The sequence below is a fragment of the Rana temporaria genome, chromosome 11 (genome assembly GCF_905171775.1).
Source record: "Rana temporaria chromosome 11, aRanTem1.1, whole genome shotgun sequence".
Classification (NCBI taxonomy): Eukaryota; Metazoa; Chordata; class Amphibia; order Anura; family Ranidae; genus Rana; species Rana temporaria.
This window is the reverse complement of record NC_053499.1, coordinates 48959514-48979926: the sequence shown is the minus strand read 5'-3', so window position 1 is coordinate 48979926 and position 20413 is coordinate 48959514. Positions and strand designations below refer to the sequence as shown.

The 20413-nt window shown below is 40.7% G+C and overlaps 1 protein-coding gene across 1 annotated transcript in view; it reads right to left on the bottom strand.

Moving 5' to 3' along the window:
* Window positions 1-4254: 4254 nt before the first annotated feature.
* The window catches only part of LOC120916793 (mucin-2-like), a 105978-nt gene continuing 89819 nt past the window's right edge, over window positions 4255-20413 (bottom strand). Inside the window, exons 12-13 of the mRNA XM_040327729.1 lie at window positions 18950-19055; window positions 4255-4938 (exon numbers count right to left, since the gene is read on the bottom strand). Of these exons, the coding sequence (XP_040183663.1) occupies window positions 4770-4938; window positions 18950-19055 (275 nt within the window). The 3' untranslated portion in view covers window positions 4255-4769. The remainder of the gene's footprint in view (window positions 4939-18949; window positions 19056-20413) is intronic.

Below are 20413 nucleotides of genomic sequence, written 5' to 3'. Positions count from 1 at the left end.
ACATAAAATAGTTCCAAATACTGTATCAAGTCCTAGTGGCTCGGGTATTGGTGTATGGCTGGATCAGTCTTTTACATCTCTTTTGAAAAAAACGCACCAGGGCTTCTTCCTTATCAGCCCTTCTCCATGCCATAGCTTCAGAGACCCTTGATATCTCCATTAGATCAAATTTCAGTATATGAGGGTTGTGTGTGCGACTATTGGTCTGCAGATATGTTTGTTTATTTGGAAGATTATGGCCCCTCACTATTATCTGTTCTACATACCATTGAGTAATATGGAAAATACTCTGATTTAAAAATCAATTGTGATAAATTCCATATTCTTCCTATAGATGAGTTTCCACCCTCCTATGAGAGTTAGTTCTTTAACATGCTTGGGTGTGCATGCATACCTCCCAACATTTTGAGATTGGAATGAGGGACACCTACTAACAAATGTATGTAGGCATAGGACACACCCACATGCCACACCCCCTTAAAGGAGAATTAACCAAAAAAAGGTTAATTAAATCCACCATGGTATTTTTTTCCCCACTACTATTCCTTTATATTGGCTTTTAAAATGTAAAAATGAAGTAATTTAGAAATTGGATGAAAGGTTTAGCACTGGGAAGTACTTTTTGAAAGATAAATAGTGCATTTTATATACAACTATATAGATCAGACCAAAATGAGGGACAAATGAGGAGGAATGAGGGACAGAGGGACATTGCTCCAAATCAGGGACAGTCCCTCAAAATCAGGGACAGTTGGGAGCTATGGTGCATGTCAACAGATCCCCGTCAGACTACATATTGTTGAACATTGAACCCCTATTCACCTTACTAAAAGCCAAAACTCAAACATGGGCCCAACTTCCTTTAGGAGTGATGGGTAGAATCTTTTTAATTAAGATGATCTTCTGTATATTCTCTTGCATTCCCCTGTATATTTACCTCCTTCGATTCATTAAGACTATGGACACCATACTTCAGTACTTTGTCTGGGACAATAGCAGACAAACTATTTTGGTGCATTTTAAAGAATCTGACCTCTTTAGGACATGCTGCACTTTAGCCTATATTATCTTGCAGCTCAATTGTCTCATTTTAGTCACGTAGATAAATCCAATCATAAATAGGCTTACCTATAGTAGTGTAAATATCTCCTAAACGTGCACTGCTTAGGAGATATTTACCAGTGACATCAATGGCACATGCGCTGTGAAGGAACGGCCACCCATGCTGTTTCTTCAAAGCCCTGTGCCATAATCGGTGGCTCCTGTGCGTGGGAGTGGTGTCATTGTTGCTCCAGACAGTCACAGAGCCGGAGTCCTCGAACCCGCAAGCAAGATGGGTGAGGATGTAAACAGCCTCCAGATCTGACATTGCGGCACATGAGGGCTTTGTTTTATGGTAAGTTTAACATAATGTACTAGTATGCAATGCATACTAGCACATTATGCCTAACTTCCAGAGTAAAAAAAACCCACATCCAGCGGTTTAGAATCGCCTGAAGGATGAATTTACACTTCATGCTATTTTGCTACCTTGGGTTGCGGTATTGCCCTAAGAGCCCAATTCTCCAACACATACCCAATACTTACACCTGTTCACATAATAGAGGTTTACAAGTGGCAGTGACCCCCAAAAACGTATTTCAATGCTTTACAGCTGGTTACTTAGACCCTTAGCTTCCATAATTGCCTACTCACTCGAAATCTCTAAAAAGGTTTACATGACAAAATGGGGCCTCCATTATTCTTGAACCCTAAACAATGTCTGCCGGTACTATATACCGATCCCAATTAAGATAGGTTCATATGTATGACATACATGGTCTGAAGACAACATTTGAGTCTCAGTTCAGTCAGTTTTATTACATGTTGAAAAAGCTATGCATATTTTTCACAATTCCAATGAATGATTTTCCTATGATTTAAATGCAATCTGATTTATTCATCATATTGAATGTGAAATTTCAAAATTACAGTTTCTCCAAAGCTCAATATGTAACATAACATGGGCACAATACATCTGAAATATCCAAAGGATGGTTTAGAAACATTAAAATATGGCTTAAACTATATGTTCATTGCATACATTTAAAAATCTTCCACCACATGCCTGCCACTAGTGACAGCGAACCGATTGCCTAATGCCGCGTACACACGATTATTTTTCGGGTTGTAAAAAACTACGTTTTTAAAAAATATAATTTAAAATGATCGTATGTGGGCTTCAGAGCATTTTTCGGGTTCTGAAAAATGTCTATTTTTTCACGACGTTTTAAACAATGTCGTTTTTCGGGTTGTAAAAAATGATCGTGTGTGGGCTTTAACAACGTGAAAAACCTGCGCATTCTCAGAAGCAAGTTATAAGACGGGAGCGCTCGTTCTGGTAAAACTAGCATTTGTAATGGAGATAGCACATTCATCACGCTGTAACAGACTGAAAAGCGCCAATCGTCTCTCACCAAACTTTTACTAACACGAAATCAGCAAAGCAGCCCCAAGGGTGGCGCCATCCAAATGGAACTTCCCCTTTATAGTGCCGTCGGTACATGTTGTACGTCACCGCGCTTTGCTAGAGCATTTTTTTTTTTTTCACGATCGTGTGTGGGCAACGTCGTTTTAATGATGAAGTTGGAAAAAACATTGTTTTTTCTAGAGGCTGAAAAATTATCGTGTGTACGCGGCATAAGAATTTTAAAAGGCTGAGCAGTTGGAAAATGTGATCCTTAACAAAGCAGCTAAATATCTATGCTGCCAATTTCCATAACATCGGCTGCCGCTGGTGGCCATACTTTTTGTTAACTAAAATTGCAAGTATTTTGTAATTGTAGCTTAATTTCAAGAGAAATTTGTTCCAGCCATAGCAGAAATGACTATAACTACTAACTTTAACTCTGGTCTACATATAAATTTAAAGTGGAACTTCAGTCATTTTTTCATCTTTCCATCTAATAAATCTTCTGCCCTTTTTGTTTTGAATAGTAAAACATTTTTTTTCTGCTAGTAAATATCTTATACAACCCACTTCCTGTTTCTTGTCTGATAAAAAGCCTAGGCTTATGACATCATGCACAGCTCTCTCTCACTCTCATGAGAGTTTGCCAGGAAGGGAGGGGGTGAGCCATAAAAGGATCAAATGAGTGCTGCTGAGCTGCAGAGCTAGAGGTGTGCCTCTGTAAAATCTAGGAAGTGAACAGGCAGCAGCTTCAGCTGCCCACAGTTAATATGGTTGCAGCCAGACTCAGTGGAGGGAGATTTCTGCAGCTTATCTGGCAAGTACAGAATCACAGTATATATAAAATAATATGCAAAGTGGTTGGGGGAAGCTTCAGAATGGCAAAGATGTTTTTTATTACAAAGTATATGAGCAGACTGCAGTTCCTCTTTAACCTGCCTGGCGGTATTCCCGAGTCTGACTCGGGGTTAGATTTTCCTGCTGCGAGCGGTAACCCCGAGTCAGACTCGGGCTTGCCTCGCTAGATCCACAGGCAAAGTTACTTACCTTGTCCCTGGATCCAGCGATGCCACCGCGCTGTGTGAGCGAGTGGGACCTCGCTCGATTCACACAGTGCCTCCGTGTGACGCCGATCTCCGTTCCCTGCGACGTTACGACGCACGGGGACGGAGAACGGCGCCAAATTCAAAAAAGTAAACAAACACCTTACATACAGTATACTGTAATCTTATAGATTACAGTACTGTATGTAAAAAAAACACACCCCCCTTGTCCCTAGTGGTCTGTCCTGTGTCATGCATGTCATTTTATATAATAAAAACGTTTCTTTCTCCCTGCAAACTGTAGATTGTCCATAGCAACCAAAAGTGTCCCTTTATGTCAAAAATAGTTTTAGATCAGCTAAAAAACAGCGATAATAAATTATAATCACTTGCAGAATTGTGCGATAGCGATTTGTGGGGAAATTCGTCATAAAAAAAAAAAAATAATGACAGCGACAATTCTGCAACTGAGCAAATTTCAGTGATTTTGATTTGATTACATTATTGAATAATTTTTATTATAATTATATTATTATTTGTTATAATTATTTATAATTATTTATTATATTATAATTTATAATTTTGTTTTTAAAAAAATGTCATACCCGGGATGCCTATTAGAATCTTGTTTGGTCAGATTTAAGTGAGTTATTTCTAAAAATTACAGACCTACAATATAAAACGCCAAATTTCCTTGCAAATAATGGTACCGCTTTTAGCATGTTTTTTCTGACAGAATCATACCGCCAGGGAGGTTAAGGCTGATAAGAAATCAAATCGGAATGAATGTTAAATATTTTGGGAACATAGTTTCATGTTCTGTGCTTGCACAATTTTACATGTTTATATACTGTAGTTTGTTTTTATTAATTAGTAATCTAAAATCTGAAATTCATATTTATCTATGAATATAGTGTTAATGGTCACCTATTCACCTAATCACAGATCACTAGCTGTTACCAATGTATAGTGAAGCAATGATAAGGTTTTGTTAATTTCAGGATCACATGGAGATAATGTTACATAAAAAGTAGTCCAAAGGCTTTGGAGAAAGGTGTATCTGCAATCATGTGAAGGAGTTTGCTGAAGTATGAATTAAACACACTGAAGGCGCACACAGTAGACTATGATTGAATGATGTAAAACAGCCCAAACTTTAAAATCACCTATCAAGAAAGTAGCTTAAAGAATAGGAAATGTATAAAAAGCGACAAGCAGCATGAGTTTTGTATTTGCTTGCATTTCTAGTGTGCTTTTTTTTGTAAACATCTCAAAAACTATGGATTCTTGCACAGCAGAGTTTCGCAGCCACATTGTTCAATATATTCATATTTATAGTCAATTGTTCTTCCATCAGGACACTTTAGTTTCACGATTTTCATAATTGAGTTCAGTATACCACAACACACACACTCCTTTCCCTTGCCTGAAGATAACATGGGAACTCTGCAAAGAAAGAAATTGCTCAGTGAAAATATAGTTGCAGATACATGACAACAATCTGAAAATTTTCAATGAAGCTTAAAAGCAGAGCTCCAGTTTCTGAAATGAAAAGTAAGAGCCAGCAGCTACAAAAACTGTAGCTGCTGACTATTTATAGTCACATCAATTCACCTGTCCCATGATCCAGTGCTGTGCTCACCCTAGTTGTGTTCTCCTTGCGTCCTTCCTCACTGGTGTCGACATCTTTACTTAGACCCCTGGCTGTGACAGCTTGCGGCTTCACAGCCAGGTGTCCACTGTGCATGCGCGAGTGTCGCTCCACTCTGTGACTGGTCCTAAAGTCTTCTGGGACCTGTCATGTTTCCCAAAAGACTTTGAGAGGGAGGGGGAAGGAGAACTTCCTCTTACAATTGCCTAAGGTGATTGAAGCAGAAGTGGGAGTGGGTACCTGCTTGGAAGCATTGAACTTCGTTTTTTTAGCATGTCGTTGTGTTTTACGTCACCGCGTTGGACTCGATCGGATTTTGAACTGATGGTGTGTAGGCACATCAGACCATCAGTCCATCAGACTTCAGCCTTCAGTCCGTTTTCATCAGTTTGGACTGATCGTGTGTACAAGGCCTGACTTGCATAATTTGCTGTAGTGTTACAGGATATTGTGCCCTCCAATAATTTACTGGCGTCCACAACTCCCATTTTACCAGTTGTGCCAAGGGAGGGTTTTGAGCCACTAGACCCAAAACAAACCAGCAGCTCCTCCGGGGGTAGTGCTACATATAGATTTGTAATTGTGTCCAATCATTAGGCGATTGATACACCTTCACCAAACAGCACAACCTGTATAGTCAGTCAAACCACTTTCTCATTTACAGTTAGAAAATACAGTGGTGTCACCATCTAGTGGAGTTCCTAGCATAATTGACACCAGGGCAGATCATTTAGTAACACCCCCCCTCCCCCATGCATAAATATAACAATTACTACTAATTTAAGTAGTAAGCATTGGGGGTTATTTACAAAAGGCAAATACACTTTGCACTATAAGTGCAAAGTGCATTTGGAATTGCACTGAAAGTGCAGTTGCTGTAAATCTGATGGGTAGATATGAAATGAGGGGAAGCTCTGCTGATTTTATCATCCAATCATGTGCAAGCTAAAATGCTGTTTATTTTATTTCCTTGCATGCCCCCCTCAGATCTACAGTGACTGCACTTCCAAGTGCACTTTCAGTGCAATTTCAAGTGCACTTTGCACTTGTAGTTTTCCCTTGTAGTGCAAAGTGGATTTGGCTTTCGTAAATAACCCCCATTGTATATGCTGGGGGGGGGGGATTTGGCCAGTGGAGGGAGGACATAAGCAGAACGTTTTGTGCAGGGAGAGTGAACTTGGCATATGAATCTGTTTGACAAGAAGTAGCTCAGGGATCCTATCCCCTGCATGGTTACCAACATTTAAAAATAGTTAAGGGAACATCACTTTGAGGGATTGGAATCTTTTGCACTTTGCTAAGGGACCTTGCGGTATACTAAAAAGAAAGTGGTAAAAAATAAGTCCCAACGTTGGTTTTAGTGGCAATAATAATAATCCCCAGGATTGGTGTCAGTGAGAGGGGAAGTGAGGAGAAGTGCATGGTTCTGAGGTTTGCTAGAGAGCATTTGGATGATCCAGAAGAGGATTGGGAGAATGTCATATGGTCAGATGAAACCAAAGTAGAACTGTTTGGTAGAAACACAACTTGTCGTGTTTGGAGGGGAGAGAATGCTGAGTTGCAACCAAAGAATACCATACCTACTGTGAAGCATGGGGGTGGCAACATCATGCTTTGGGGCTGTTTCTCTGCAAAGGGAACAGGACGACTGATCCGTGTACATGAAAGAATGAATGGGGCCATGTATCGTGAGATTTTGAGTGCAAACCTCCTCCCATCAGCAAGGGCATTGAAGATGAAACATGGCTGGCTGATCCCAAACACACCACCCGGGCAACGAAGGAGTGGCTTTGTAAGAAGCATATCAAGGTCCAAAGAATATATAACAAAGTATTGAGATGAACTTTTGATATTGACCAAATACTTATTTTCCACCATAATTTGCAAATAAATTCTTTCCAAATCAGACAATGTGATTGTCTGGATTTGTTTCCACATTTTGTTTCTCATAGTTGAGTTATACCTATGATGACAATTACAGGCCTCTCTCACTTTTTTTAATGGTGGCTGACTAAATACTTATACTTATATGACTAAATATGTATACACACACACATACAGCCAGGTCCATACATATTGGGACATCGACGCAAATCTAATATTTTTGTCTCTATAAACCACCACAATGGATTTGAAATGAAACGAACAAGATGTACTTTAACTGCAGACTTTCAGCTTTAATTAAAGGGTATTTACTTTTCAATTGTTTTTTTATTGTTTTTTTTTTAAAAAGGAACATATCATAGGCAAGACATCAAAAAGAGGACACACAGGTCCACAGAAGATAGTCAATTAGTAATAACAATATATTGTGTGATATCCAAAAAGAAGTTACTACATGTTGTAAATGAAAATTCAGGGTCGGAGACCGCGCGTCCTACTACACAATGTGGAGCCACGGTCCCCTACAAAGGGAAAAGCTAGTAACCTGAAGCATGTTAGGTAAATCAATCAAATATTGTTGTAATAAGGCATGTTTCTTTTAGTGCTTATTCAGAGCGATAGACCATTGCCCGCAGGCCGGACCCAAGTGGGCGGGTCCACAAGCAAAGGCCGAAACCACTATGTGTATACCCATATCATTTTTAACATTATGATATGGATTGTAGAACTCATTAAAGTAATTAAAGAGTAACAAAAAAAGAAAAAAGGGGAGAACAAAATAATAATATTAACACATAAAACATAAAACATAAAACGTCTGTACCAAATGATCCCCTATTGGTTGTCATTAGACAGTTGAGCGGAGTGACTTAATCAGGAAATTTAGAAGTCCAAGGTAGCCATTGTTCATGGAAAGAGCGGGAGTTGCCAGACTGAATGGAAAAGTATTTTTCATATGAGTGTTGTGTAGATACTCTTTGTATTACCTCGATTAGCTTGGGAACCTGGGCAGTTTTCCACTTTGAAGTAAGGGTTAATCTGGCAGCTATTAGAATATGTATCACTATGCTTCTTAATGAGACCGGTATGGGAGTAATCGAAATATTCATTAAAGCTAGAGGAGGTGTTGGATACACAATAATACCTGTGACATATGACATTAACTTAAATACATCGTTCCAATATGTACGAATGCGTTCACAGTCCCATAGTATATGGAAGATATTACCTTTGGTTCCGCATTTCCTCCAGCAGAGGCAAGTTTCGGAAGGGAAGATCAATGACAGTCTAACTGGCGTGAGGTAGGACCTATGTAGGATTTTTAGCATGTTATCCCAATGGGTATATCTGTACGTCAGTTTAATCGCCTTTGTCCATACATCAAGTGGGAATGTGTGGCCCCAGTCTTTTTCCCAGTTAGTCATGTGTGATGTCTTAGTAAGTTTTTTGCTATGTTGTAAAAGGGCATAAAACCAAGATAGTCCCCTAGGTTTATCATAGGATGTGCAAAGATATGACCAGATATCTATAGGGAGTTCAAAAGTTAAATTCGAATGTGAATGTTGGAAGTGTTTCAGTCTAGTGAAAGAGTACATATGTGTGGGCGGATGTCTATTCAATACCCCTTGGACGGTTGTTAGTCCGTCCTGTCTCCATGAGGAGGTTGTTAGGTCAGGTATCAGGTGTTCAATGATTGCAAGGTCGGTAATTCTGCGTTTATTTTTGGTCGTAGGGTCAATGTGGGGTTGTATGTTCCCCCAAACTGTGAGTGTGGTCTCAATAGAAGGCAAAACAGTTTGTGGTAACGGTAGGCTCGTCAATTTAGCTAATAGTAGTGCCGGAAGGTCCCTTCCTCTGACAGTTGCCTTTTCTATTTTAACCCAAAGTTTGGAGGGAGCTGGTTCAAACCACGCCTTCATTTGGTCTAGGATTGAGGCTCTATAGTAATTTCGTAGAGTGGGGAACCCTATACCTCCTTCCCATTTATGTCTTTGAATTGTGGCAAACGTCACTCTAGGCATCTTACCCTGCCATATGAACCTCCTGAACATCTTCTCAACTTGTGAAAAAAAGGCCTCAGGAATCACCACAGGGATGGTCCTAAAATAGTAAATGATTTTGGGGAGAAGTGTCATTTTTAGTGCTGCTATTCTGCCTAGCCATGACATTTCAAATGTTGTGATATGTTCTAGGTCCGTTTTGATAGTTGCGAGAAGTGAGTTAAAATTCATCTTGTATGTTTGTTTAGAGGGATGGATCAATTTAATACCCAGGTATGTTAGGGAGTTAGTCATCCATTGGAATGGGAATCTTTCTTTGAGATATGCCACCATTGACTTAGAGAGGTTAATGGGTAGGATACAGGATTTAGTGATATTTAATTTATAATAGGATACTGCACCAAACTGCTGTAATATTTCTTGTGCCTTTGCCAAGGAAGAAGCCGGATTTGTCACTGTCAAGACTACATTGTCTGCAAAGAGACCAATTTTATGGATGTCTCCCGCTACCTTAATCCCTGATATGTCTAGGTTGGATCTGATAGTCTCGGCCAGGGGTTCCATCATCAGGGTGAAGATTATAGGGGACAACGGGTATCCTTGACGAGTGCCATTTGTAATATGGAATTGATCGGAGATGGCGCCGGACGAGAAGACCCTAGCCGAGGGGCATGTGTATAGTGCAGAAATTGCTGATAGGATGGTGCCTTGCAGGCCAAATTTTTGTAGGGTAGCACTGAGATAACCCCAGTGCACCCTATCAAAAGCTTTTTCTGCGTCTAGGGCTAAAAAAGCTGCTGGTGTCTTCCTGTTTTCCAATAGGCTGATCAGATTAAATAGTCTCCTAGTGCCATCTGGGGCTTGACGTCCCTTAACAAATCCCACTTGATCCGACTTTACTAAATAAGGAGTGATATTGGCCAACCTATTCGCTATAATCTTCGCGTAGACCTTAAGGTCTGTGTTAAGGAGAGATATAGGTCTAAAATTCTGTGGAGTATCGGGCTTCTTCCCTGGTTTAGGCAATGTTACAATAGTTGCTTGTAGCATTTCTTCAGGAAATATAGAGGAGGAGGCAACACTGTTAAACAAGGCGCATAAGGACGGAGCTAGAATCGGAGAGAAAACCTTATAGTACTCTGACGAGAAACCGTCTGTACCTGGAGATTTATTATTAGGAAGGGCATGTATGGTGTCTGTGACTTCTGTAAGGGTGATCGGGGCATTGAGTGTGGTTAAGTGCTCGGCATTTAATGAGGGTAAAGAGATTGCATTGAGAAATGAGTTAATATTTAATTCGGTGGGTTGCGTGGTGAGTGGGTCTAGTTGGAGATTATAAAGATCTCTATAGTATTTCATAAATGCGTTTGCTATATGTGTCGGGTGATTAACCATGTCATTAGAATGTGGATCTCTAATGTAGGGTAATTTGGTCTGTTGTTGCCGTTTAGTTATGTATCTTGCCAAGACTTTCCCTGCTTTATTGCCGTGGGCATAGTATGTTGCCTTAGACCTTCGTAAGTACGTTTGGTGAGTGGCCATTAGTAATATGCGAAGGTTGTGTCTACATAGAAATAGTTTGTCTTCTAGAGTGGGGGTAGGTTGTTGTTTGTGATGGGATTCTAGGGTTTTAAGCTCCTCTAGCAAGTCGTTCAACTGTTTTGCCTTCCTCCTCTTTTGCCTGGCAGAAGCCTGGATCAAAATGCCTCTACTGAATGCTTTATGTGAACACCACAGGGAGGCCACAGAAGTGTCATCATTGTCATTAATAGCAAAAAACTCTTTAAGTTGCAATCCAATTCCATCCGTCAAGACAGGGTTGGAAAGCAACTCAACATTATTCCTCCACAAATAGGTCGGAGCGGATGGATAGCCGTCCTGCAACAGGATGGTCACAGGAGCATGGTCCGACCACGTTATAGAGTGTATTTTGACCTCCAAAGTCCTTTGTAGAAGAGGTAGGTCGGAGAGGATCAGGTCAATCCTGGAGTATGCCCGGTGGGGGTAGGAATAGTGGGTGTAGTCCCTTTCTGAGGAGTGAAGGCATCTCCAGGTGTCATATAAATTATGGCTGTGGATAAGGGATCGAATCTCTGTTCTGCATGAGACCTGCGGTTGAGAACAGTCCAAAGTTTGATCAGGTATGCAGTTAAAGTCACCGCACAGAATCAGAGATCCTTTTTTGATTTTTTCAATTTTCCTCAGCAGAGAATTCAAAAATCTCGGTTGCCTCCTGTTCGGTGCATATAGGTTAACCAAGGTATAGGTTGCATTATTCAGATCACAGGTCAGGATGATGTATCTTCCGTTCGTGTCACACACTAACTCGTGCAATTTAAACGCCACAGTATGTTTAATGGCCAACAGAACACCTCTTTTCTTGACAGGGGCAGTGGATTGAAAGATGTGTGGATAGGCCTTGTGTGAACACTTAGGTTGTTTAGAAGTCATAAAATGTGTTTCTTGGATGCATATCACATCTCCTTTAAGTTTGGCCATTTCTGACCACATGGAAGATCTCTTAAAGGGGCTGTTAAGACCATGTACATTCATGGATACTATTGAAATCGTCATGGTGGTAACAATAAGGGATGCTCCATGTGTGGTGAGGAGTATTCTGTATGCAGATGTAGTGCTTTAAGTTTACCTGAAGATGGTGCTGTTGGTCCACTTTTCCAAGGCTGTAAAAGTTCTGAAATGCTGAAGGTGTCTGTGGTTAGCAAGTTCTCTGAAGGGAGATCCTTCCTAGTGTGGGAATCCTTTGGTACAGTAAAAATGAAAAATAAAACAAATAACTTGAACAAAAACGTGAAAAACAAACGAACAGTTCCACTAGGTGCGAGCATTTTCGCAATGGAGATAGGGGGGTACGTCTCCCCGAGACCCAGAGCCAGCTACTCTGGTGTTCATACTTTTAAGGCAATGCATAGTACTGCAGTGAGAAAGGAAGAAGGGAGCAGGATAATGCTCATTTGAAGGTGTGGAGTGTCACTTCTGACGCCACTCAGGGGATAGCCTTGGGAGATTTTGATCCTGTGTGGGGACATCAGCTTCCTCTGGGAGCAGGTTCCATTTTTTGGCCAGGACAATTCCATCTTCAATATTGGTAATCGCATATGTGCGATTCTCTTTGGTAACCAGTATTTTGGTCGGAAAGCCCCAGGAGTATGTGATATGGTGATTCTGCAGTATTTTGGTAAATGAGGATAGATTTTTGCGCGCCATCATGGTGTGTTTGGACAGGTCAGCAAAGACACTAATGTTGGAGTAGGGGCCTGGCAGGGGCTGATTCTTCCGGGTGAATCTCATGAGGTCATCTTTAACGTGGAAAAAGTGTACCCGAGCTATGACATCCCTTGGTACCCCTTCAGGCAGGTATTTGGGCTTAGGGAGCCTATGAGCCCTGTCCACTATAATTTCGTTAGTAGAAGCATCAGGAAGCAGGGCTGCTATGAAGGCCTGTACATAATGCCGAAGCTCCGCTGGGGTCACGGCCTCCTCCACCCCCCTCAGCTTTATGTTATTCCTTCTCGACCTGTCTTCCAAATCTGCTAATTTCTCTTTTAGGGCTTGCATTTCTCCCTCAGCATCGTTGTGGGCATCCACTAGTTCATTGTGGGCTGTAGTGAAGTCCCCCATCTTGTCTTCAACATGGCTGATTCTATCCCCAATGGCAGACACCTCACTTTTTAGCTGGGTGACACATAGCATCATGTCCTTATGCAGGGAGCCTCTGAGTGTAATCAACATGTCCCTCATCACTGTATCACTAAGGGGTTGGCCTGTAGTGGGGAATTCATTAATCTGCTCCACAAAGTCACTGGTGCTATTTTGTGAGTTACACCCATCCCCTGGCTCACCTGCATATCTGTGGGATGAGGACGTTTTCTGCGCCGATTTTTGCGGGCTGTGTATGGGTGATGTGCCGGGCGATGAGACTCTGCTGATGGTATGTGGAGGATAGGAGCCTTGGCCGCGAGGTGGAGTTGCTCCGTCACCGCTACTGAGGTGCAGGCCGGAACGCGAGTCCGAGGCCTCGGCGCCATCTTGCGGCCTAGGCGTGCTCGCCGACGGGTAGAAGTCCGTCAATTTCCTCGGCCCTTTCTCCTTCTTTCTCTTCCCCATGGCTGCGTCTGGGTTCCCCGAGGTAAGGGACAGTCGGATGATGCCCAAAAATAGCTGCTGCGTCGCTGGATGGAGCTGGATTCGAGCGGGTCTCACGGAGCTCTCTCCTTACACAGCCATCCGCCTCGGCTGCTGGCCACGCCCCCCCTTAAAGGGTATTTACATCCAAATCAGGTGAACGGTGTAGGAATTACAACAGTTTGTATATGTGCCTCACACTTTTTAAGGGACCAAAAGTAATGGGACAGATTAACAATCATAAATCGAACTTTCACTTTTTAATACTTGGTTGCAAATCCTTTGCAGTCAATTACAGCCTGAAGTCTGGAACACATAGACATCACCAAACGCTGGGGTTCATCCCTGGTGATGCTCTGCCAGTCCTCTACTGCAACTGTCTTCAGTTCCTGCTTGTTCTTGGTGCATTTTCCCTTCAGTTTTGTCAGCAAGTGAAATGCATGCTCAATCGGATTCAGGTCAGGTGATTGACTTGGCCATTGCATAACATTCCACTTCTTTTCCTTTAAAAAAACGATTTGGTTGCTTTCGCAGTATGCCTCGGGTCATTGTCCATCTGCACTGTGAAGCGCCATCCAATGAGTTCTGAAGCATTTGGCTGAATATGAGCAGATATTGCCCAAAACACTTCAGAATTCATCCTGCTACTTTTGTCAGCAGTCACATCAGCCATACATGCCCATGCCATGACATTACCACCACCATGCTTCACTAATGAGGTGGTATGCTTTGGATCATGAGCAGTTATTTTCCTTCTCCATACTCTTCTCTTCCTATCACTCTGGTACAAGTTGATCTTGGTCTCATCTGTCGTGTCCATAGAATGTTGTTCCAGAACTGTGAAGGCTTTTTTTAGATGTTGTTTGGCAAACTCTAATCTGGCCTTCCTGTTTTTGAGGCTCATCAATGGTTTACATCTTGTGGTGAACCCTCTGTATTCACTCTGGTGAAGTCTTCTTTTGATTGTTGCCTTTGACACACATACACCTGCCTCCTGGAGAGTGTTCTTGATCTTGCCAACTGTTGTGAAGGGTGTTTTCTTCACCAGAGAAAGAATTCTTCACTCATCTACCACATTTGTTTTCCTTGGTCTTCTGGGTCTTTTGTTGTTGCTGAGCTCACCGCTGCGTTCTTTCTTTTTAAGAATATTCCAAACAGTTGATTTGGCCGCACCTAATGTTTTTGCTATCTCTCTGATGTTTTATTTTTTAGCCTAATGATGGCTTGCTTCACTGATGGTGACAGCTCTTTGGATCTCAAATTGAGAGTTGACAGCAACAGATTCCAAATGCAAATAGCACACTTGAAATGTACTCTGGACCTTTTATCTGCTCCTTGTAAATGGCATAATGAAGGAATAACACACACCTGGCCATGGAACAGCTGAGCAGCCAATTGTCCCATTACTTTTGATCCCTTAAAGTGGGAGGCACATATACAAACTGTTGTAATTCCTACACCGTTCACCTGATTTGGAAATACCCTCAAATTAAAGCTGAAAGTCTGCAGTTAAAGCACATCTTGTTTGTTTCATTTCAAATCCATTGTGGTGGTGTATAGAGCCAAAAAGATTAGAACTGTATTGATGTCCCAATATTTATGGACCTGACTGTATATACATACATACATACAGTACACACGCAGTGCATATAAAAAGTCTACACACTTGTCCCTTTTCTATCTGGAAAGATTGGACACCATTGTATTGAACTTTTGCTCCACCTCACGATTCTTTACGAGATGGCGTGAATTCATGGAACACTCATTCACCCAAAAGGATCTGCAAAAACTCATGCAACCGTTCCGCTATACAGATTGGTATCTGAAACGGGACCTTACAAACTCCTTGGGCAACCTTAAAGTATCCAATCTATCTGACCCCTCTACATTTCTGCCACCCTGAACCATTAAACTGTATACTAGAGGCCCCTTGACGCTCATGATTCTTTCATACCCTTGGCTATAAACTTCACCCATCGCCACTTCTGCAGTCAGTTTACTGTCAGAGGTTACTGTTTTTTTTTTATCATTTCTAATACTCTAAGCGTAGCTTCCACTCCTAGGCTTGATACTGCCACATCCTCTAGGTGCTGGAATATTGTTATACAGGTAATTACTGTGCTATTGGTTTGATTGTTTTTTTCCTTGTTTCGTGTTTTTTTTTAAATATATACAGTACATGGCTGTATATGAATCGAACTTACTTTACTTATATCCAATGTACTGTAAAAAATCCAATAAATATTTTTCAAAAAAAAAAGTCTACACACAACTCTTTAAATGTCAGGTTTCTGTGATGTAAAAAAATGAGAGGAAGATAAATCATTTCAGAACTTTTTCCACCTTTAATGTGACCTATAAACTGTACAACTCAATTGAAAACTGAAATATTTTGGGGGGAAAAGTAAAAATAAAAAATAAAATAATGTGTTTGCATAAGTGTGTACACCCTCTTTTAACTGGGCATGTAGCTGTGTTCAGAATTAAGCAATCACATTCAAACACACGGTAAATAGGAGTCAGTACACACCAGCCATCATTTAAAGTGCCTCTGATTAACCCCAAATAAAGTTCAGCTGTTCTAGTAGGTCTTCCCTGACATTTTCTTAGTCGCATCCTACAGAAAAAGCCATGGTCAGCATAGAGCTTCCAAAGCATCAGAGGGATCTCATTGTTGAAAGATATAAGTCAGGAGAAGGGTACAAAATAATTTCCAATAAGATATAATTTCCAATAATTAATGAGATATACCATGGAACTCATTGAAGACAGTCATCAAGTGGAGAAAATATGGCACACCAGTGACATTACCAAGAACTGGAGTCTCTCCAAAATTGATGAAGGCGAGAAGAAAACTGGCCAGGAAGGCTACCAAGAGGCCTACAGAAACTGTAGGAGCTGCAGGAATATCAGGCATGTACTGGCTGTGTGGTACAGGTGACAACAGTTTCCGGTATTCATCATATGTCTGGGCTATGGGGTAGAATGGGAAGACTGAAGACTTTTCTTCTGAAAGAAAAACACCCAAGCCTGGCTAAATTTTGCAAAAACACATCTTAAGTCTCCCACAGCATGTGGGAAATGTGTTATGGTCTGATGAAACCAAGGTTTAACTTTTTGGCCATAATTCCAAAAGATATGAAGTGAAGCATGGTTTGGGGGTGTTTTTCTTCACCTGGAACAGGGAGGGGCCTTAGTCAAGGTAGAGGGAATTATGAACAGTTCCAAATACCAGCATGGCAATGACCCAAAGCATACATCCAAATCAACAAATAATTGGCTTCAACAAAAGAAGATTAAAGTTTTGGAATGGCCCCGCCAGAGCAATTCAATTAAAAATCTGTGGAGGTATCTGAAGAGGATGCCCTCACAATCTGACAGATTTGGAGTGTTTTTGCAAAGAAGAGTGGGCAAATATTGCCTAGTCAATATGTGCCATGCTGATAGACTCATACTCAAAAAGACTGAGTGCTATAATAATATCAAAAGATGCTTCAACAAAGTACTAGTTTTAAGATTGTGCACTCTTATGTACCCATATTATTTTTTTTTTATCTTTACTTCCCTCCACCTAAAATGTTTTAGTTTGTTTTTCAATTGAGTTGTACAGTTTTATAGGTCACATAAAAAGGTGGGAAAAGTTCTGAAATTATTCATCTTTGTCATTTTTTTTACATCACAGAAACCTGACATTTTAACAGGGGTGTGTAAACTTTTTATATCCACTGTAATATATATACACACACACACACAAACACATTAGAATAGAATTGCACAGAGCAGCCCTGGCTCTCCTCTTCTGGGGTCCATCGCCTGCACTACACGGTCCACTTTTTCTCAGTGTGCCACCAAACAAAGCCGCTTCCTAAAGTGGTGCACCTTTGGGCTTGATACTGAACCACACTGCCTGTATCCATAGATACAGACAGCATGGCTTGGCCCTTCCCCTAATCACAGATTTGACTGTCAGCAGTCAATGGCTACTGCTAGCTTAACAAAGCCTGTGAGAGCGGGGAGAGCCACTACAGATGGGCACAGTGATGGATTGAGTGAGAGCCCAGGTAAGTATAAGGGGGCATGAGGGGGCAATACTAATACCTAAACATGTTTTACCTTAAATCGGTTGTAAACTTTGTTTTTTAACTTGTACCTATAGGTGGGCTTATACTAAGGCTTACCTGTAGGTACAGTGATTGTCTTAAACATGCGGTGCTTCAGACATTTTCACACTTAAAGCAGTCGTACCATCAACAGCACATGTGCACTGTGTTCTGAATTGACAACGGCCACCTGGGTACCCATTTTCGTTTTCACTACTGCTTTAGGCAATGCAATAAGGTAAGCAATTTAGGCTTTAGAACAACTTTAAAGAAATGCTTGAACTTAGAAGATGCCAAACCTTTTGACATCTAACATCTATTTATTTAGTAATGTCAGAATGTGTGTCAGATTTGCCTTAAAGAGGACTATCCCATCTGGGTAATTAATGCACATTTCTGGGATTTTCACAGATTTTGTAGAAGATTTATATCTTTTGTTGTTGTGAAGAAATAGCTATTTTTTCCACCAGACTCATTGCAAACTCATTCTGAATTGAATAACTGATTCATGTAATTTCTGTGTTTTGCAATGGATTTTCAGACAGAAAATTAAAGTGCCTGTTGCCCACCTCTCCTCCACTCTGCTACATGTACAACTGTATACATGTATATTTTTCTTTTTGCTGTTTAGATTTTTTTTTTTTGCTTTAGAAAAAAGTGTTTCAATCCACCCCTAAACACATCATTCACCTAGGCAAATTACATGTACTGTGCCTACTTTGCCTCTTGGGATATGTACATCACTGATGTCATGAGGCTTTACTGTGCAAGTAACAGCGGAGGAGGGGGGCGGGCCTAGCGGCCTTTCATCAGGAGACCAGCCTGCGGATCCTGGAAGAGCTTGCAGGCCTCTCAGTGGCGTAAGAGATACCATGGTAGCACATGACAAAGCAGTAGAATAGCATGAGAGGATCTTAGCGGGACAACACTGGATCTAGTAGATGGGTGAGTATCTGAAATGAAAAAAGCTGCATTGTCTGCATCTTTTTAAGGTAAATAACCCTTGGGAGTTTCTCACCAAAACTTCCATTTCTATTTCGGGGGGGAGGGGGGGCCTTAATTCTGACCTGTTGTTAAACTTCTAAGAAAATTAATGCACCAATTACACAAGGATTGAATTACATTTGTGGAGGCCTGGTGTAGACCAGCTGTGTACAGAATGCCTCCAGGTTGCCATATTGCATTGACTTTGACAGAAAATTACAGTGCTGCAGATTAAAAAGGAATGGTGATTTTTAATAACATTGAAATGCAACGTCTCTTTTGTAGCAATTGTATATGCTGTATAATTTTTTATTTACTATATTTTTCCATGAAAGTGGAATATCCCTTTAAAATATTGAACTCAAGTAGCTAAATTAAAGATGAACTGCAGACACTTTCATTTAAGTATACCCCTCAGTAGTCACATAGGATATTAATCCACATTGTGTGTACTAATGTAAGCAGACAATGGGGTTCATTTACTAAAACTGGAGAGTGCAAAGTCTGGTGCAGTTGTGCATGGTAGCCAATCAGCTTCTAACTTCAATTTGTTCAATGAAGCTTTGACAATCAATCCTGGAAGCTGATTGGTATCTATAAAGAGCTGCACCAGATTTTACACTCTCCAGTTTTAGTAAATTGACCCCAATGTAAGTTCACAGTGTGGCTAGTATGTAATAATTTATAATACTCACGGCTTTGTAATGCAAACACCATCACAATATGGAACATTCTCTTGAAGCTCACAGTCAGATTTACTCAGCGTTATGGTGTTATTCACTGCTCTGCAGGGTTTGGGAGCTAAAAACAAAACTCAATATTTTTAATATTCAACTTGTTTTGTATTCATATAATTATGGGGCATATATAAATAACAGTATATCCAACAATCATCAAAACATTCAGTTCAGGTAAATCTTCTAGGTCCACGGGTTTTAAGTGGCAGTGGCTGATTTGCCACCAGTAAATGTTTGGTGAAAATCACGGGTTGCTGCTTTATAAATGGACCACTAATGGGTCCATTCATAAATGTTTTCATGCAATATTTACATATCCTTTACCTAAGAGTCACACATTTTCCTAATTGGGTTCCATTGGGTACCAATTATTTTGTAGTTCTTTTTTAGTCTTTTAATTTACACCTTTTTTTACCACCTTGCAAAGCTAGAAAAATGCTTCCTGATTTCAGTTTACAGGTTCGATTGGGAACCTCATTGCCCCTGTTCAAAGGTCTGAGATGATGATAACGATAGAAATTAAGTTTCTATAGAGCAGGCAGGGGGCAGAGGCTTGACACAGGAAGTTGCATTGCTGAGCCAGAAAATATGGGAGGCACCTGGCTGGCTAAGCAGGGAGACAGAGACGTGTGAATGAAAAGAATGGCTAACTAGAATCACAAATCCTTTGAAAGATAAACAGTAAGCCCCCATTCCCACTTGAGGATTTTTCTACTTGTTTCCCTACACCTGATTATACTCTACATGTAGAATCCAATTATTTCTAATTGTTTGTGTTCACGCGTGTATGTTCAGTCACTCTACATTCAAAAAAGTAAATAAGCTTTTTTGAGTGCATACTGCCATTTTTACCCCATGGACTTCATTGAGAGTGTCTGCTAAAAAGCAACACACACATGTTTCCGTGTTTTTATGTCTGAAATATTCTTCTCCTTCTATAGAACTGCTGCCCAGCTCAGAAAACAAACACCTGAAGCTTGGTACACAACATGCAAATACATATGCAAAGCATCTGGGAAAAAAAAAACATTTCAAAATCACTAGAAATATGCTCTGCTCAGGTGCAAATGCAGGCTATGGGGGTTATTTACTAAAGCAAATCCACTTTGCACTACAAGTGCAAACTACAAGTGCAAAGTGCACTTAAAATTGCACTGAAATTGCACTTGGAAGTGCAGTTGCTGTAGATCTGAGGGGGACATGCAAGGAAAATAAAAAACAGCATTTTAGCTTGCGCATGATTGGATGATAAAAACAGCAGAGCTTCCCCTGATTTCAGATCTACCCCTCAGATTTACAACGACTGCACTTCCAAGTGCACTTTCAGTGCAATTTCAAGTGCAGTTTGTACTTGTAGTGCAAAATGGATTTGCCTTTCGTAAATAACCCACTAAGTGTCTATGTATCCAATTTGTTTATTTT